This window comes from Eimeria mitis, genomic scaffold (assembly GCF_000499745.2).
Source record: "Eimeria mitis Houghton genomic scaffold, Emh_scaff167, whole genome shotgun sequence".
NCBI classification, from domain to species: domain Eukaryota; phylum Apicomplexa; class Conoidasida; order Eucoccidiorida; family Eimeriidae; genus Eimeria; species Eimeria mitis.
This window is the reverse complement of record NW_013569985.1, coordinates 16,590-17,267: the sequence shown is the minus strand read 5'-3', so window position 1 is coordinate 17,267 and position 678 is coordinate 16,590. Positions and strand designations below refer to the sequence as shown.

The 678-nt window shown below is 54.6% G+C and overlaps 1 protein-coding gene across 1 annotated transcript in view; it reads right to left on the bottom strand.

Annotated features, from left to right (window-relative positions):
* Positions 1–286, bottom strand: part of EMH_0001560 (uncharacterized protein) — a gene marked incomplete at both ends in the record, with an annotated part of 408 nt that extends 122 nt beyond the window's left edge. Inside the window, one exon of the mRNA XM_013495625.1 lies at positions 3–286. Within this exon, the coding sequence (XP_013351079.1) occupies positions 3–286 (284 nt within the window). The remainder of the gene's footprint in view (positions 1–2) is intronic.
* Between the last annotated feature and the right edge of the window lie 392 nt (positions 287–678).

Below are 678 nucleotides of genomic sequence, written 5' to 3'. Positions count from 1 at the left end.
GCTGCTCTTGCTGCTGCTGCTGCTGCTTCTTTGCTGCCTTCAGAGGAGCGAACAGAGCCTCAATATCTTGTTTGCTGTTGCTGCTGCTGCTGCTGCTGCTGTTGCTGCTGCTGTTGTTGCTCTTGCCCTTGCTGCTGTTGCTGCCTGCTGCTGCTGCTGCTGCTGCTGCTGCTCGTGGCTGCTGGCCACCTGCAGCAGCAGTTTGCTGCTGCTGAAGCAGATGCTGCTTCTTCCTCTTCCTTTGTTTCTGCTGCTGTCTCTGCTCTGTGGGCCCCTTGGCCCCCATTGCTGCTGCTGCTGCTGTTGCTCTTAGTTTGTTGCTGCTGCTGCTGCTGCTGCTGTTGCAGCGGTTGCTCCTGCTCTTATTGCTGTTGCTGTTGCTGCTGCTGCTGCTGCTGTGCTGATGCTACAGCATCAGAAGAGCTCTGCTTGACTTATCCCTTTTGCTGCTGTTTCTGCTGCTGTTCCTGATGCAGCTGCTGCTGCAATCATTGATGCTGCTGCTGCTGTTGCTGCTGCTGGCTGCTGCTGCTGCTGCTGCTGCTGCTGTATATATTTGTGCTGCAGTTTAAAAACAAAATCAATACGAAGAAGACAAGACAGCAAACAATTCCTTTAATCCATACGCGGGCTCTAGGTCCCCCCAGCTGCTGCTGCTGCTGCTGCTGCTGTTGCTGC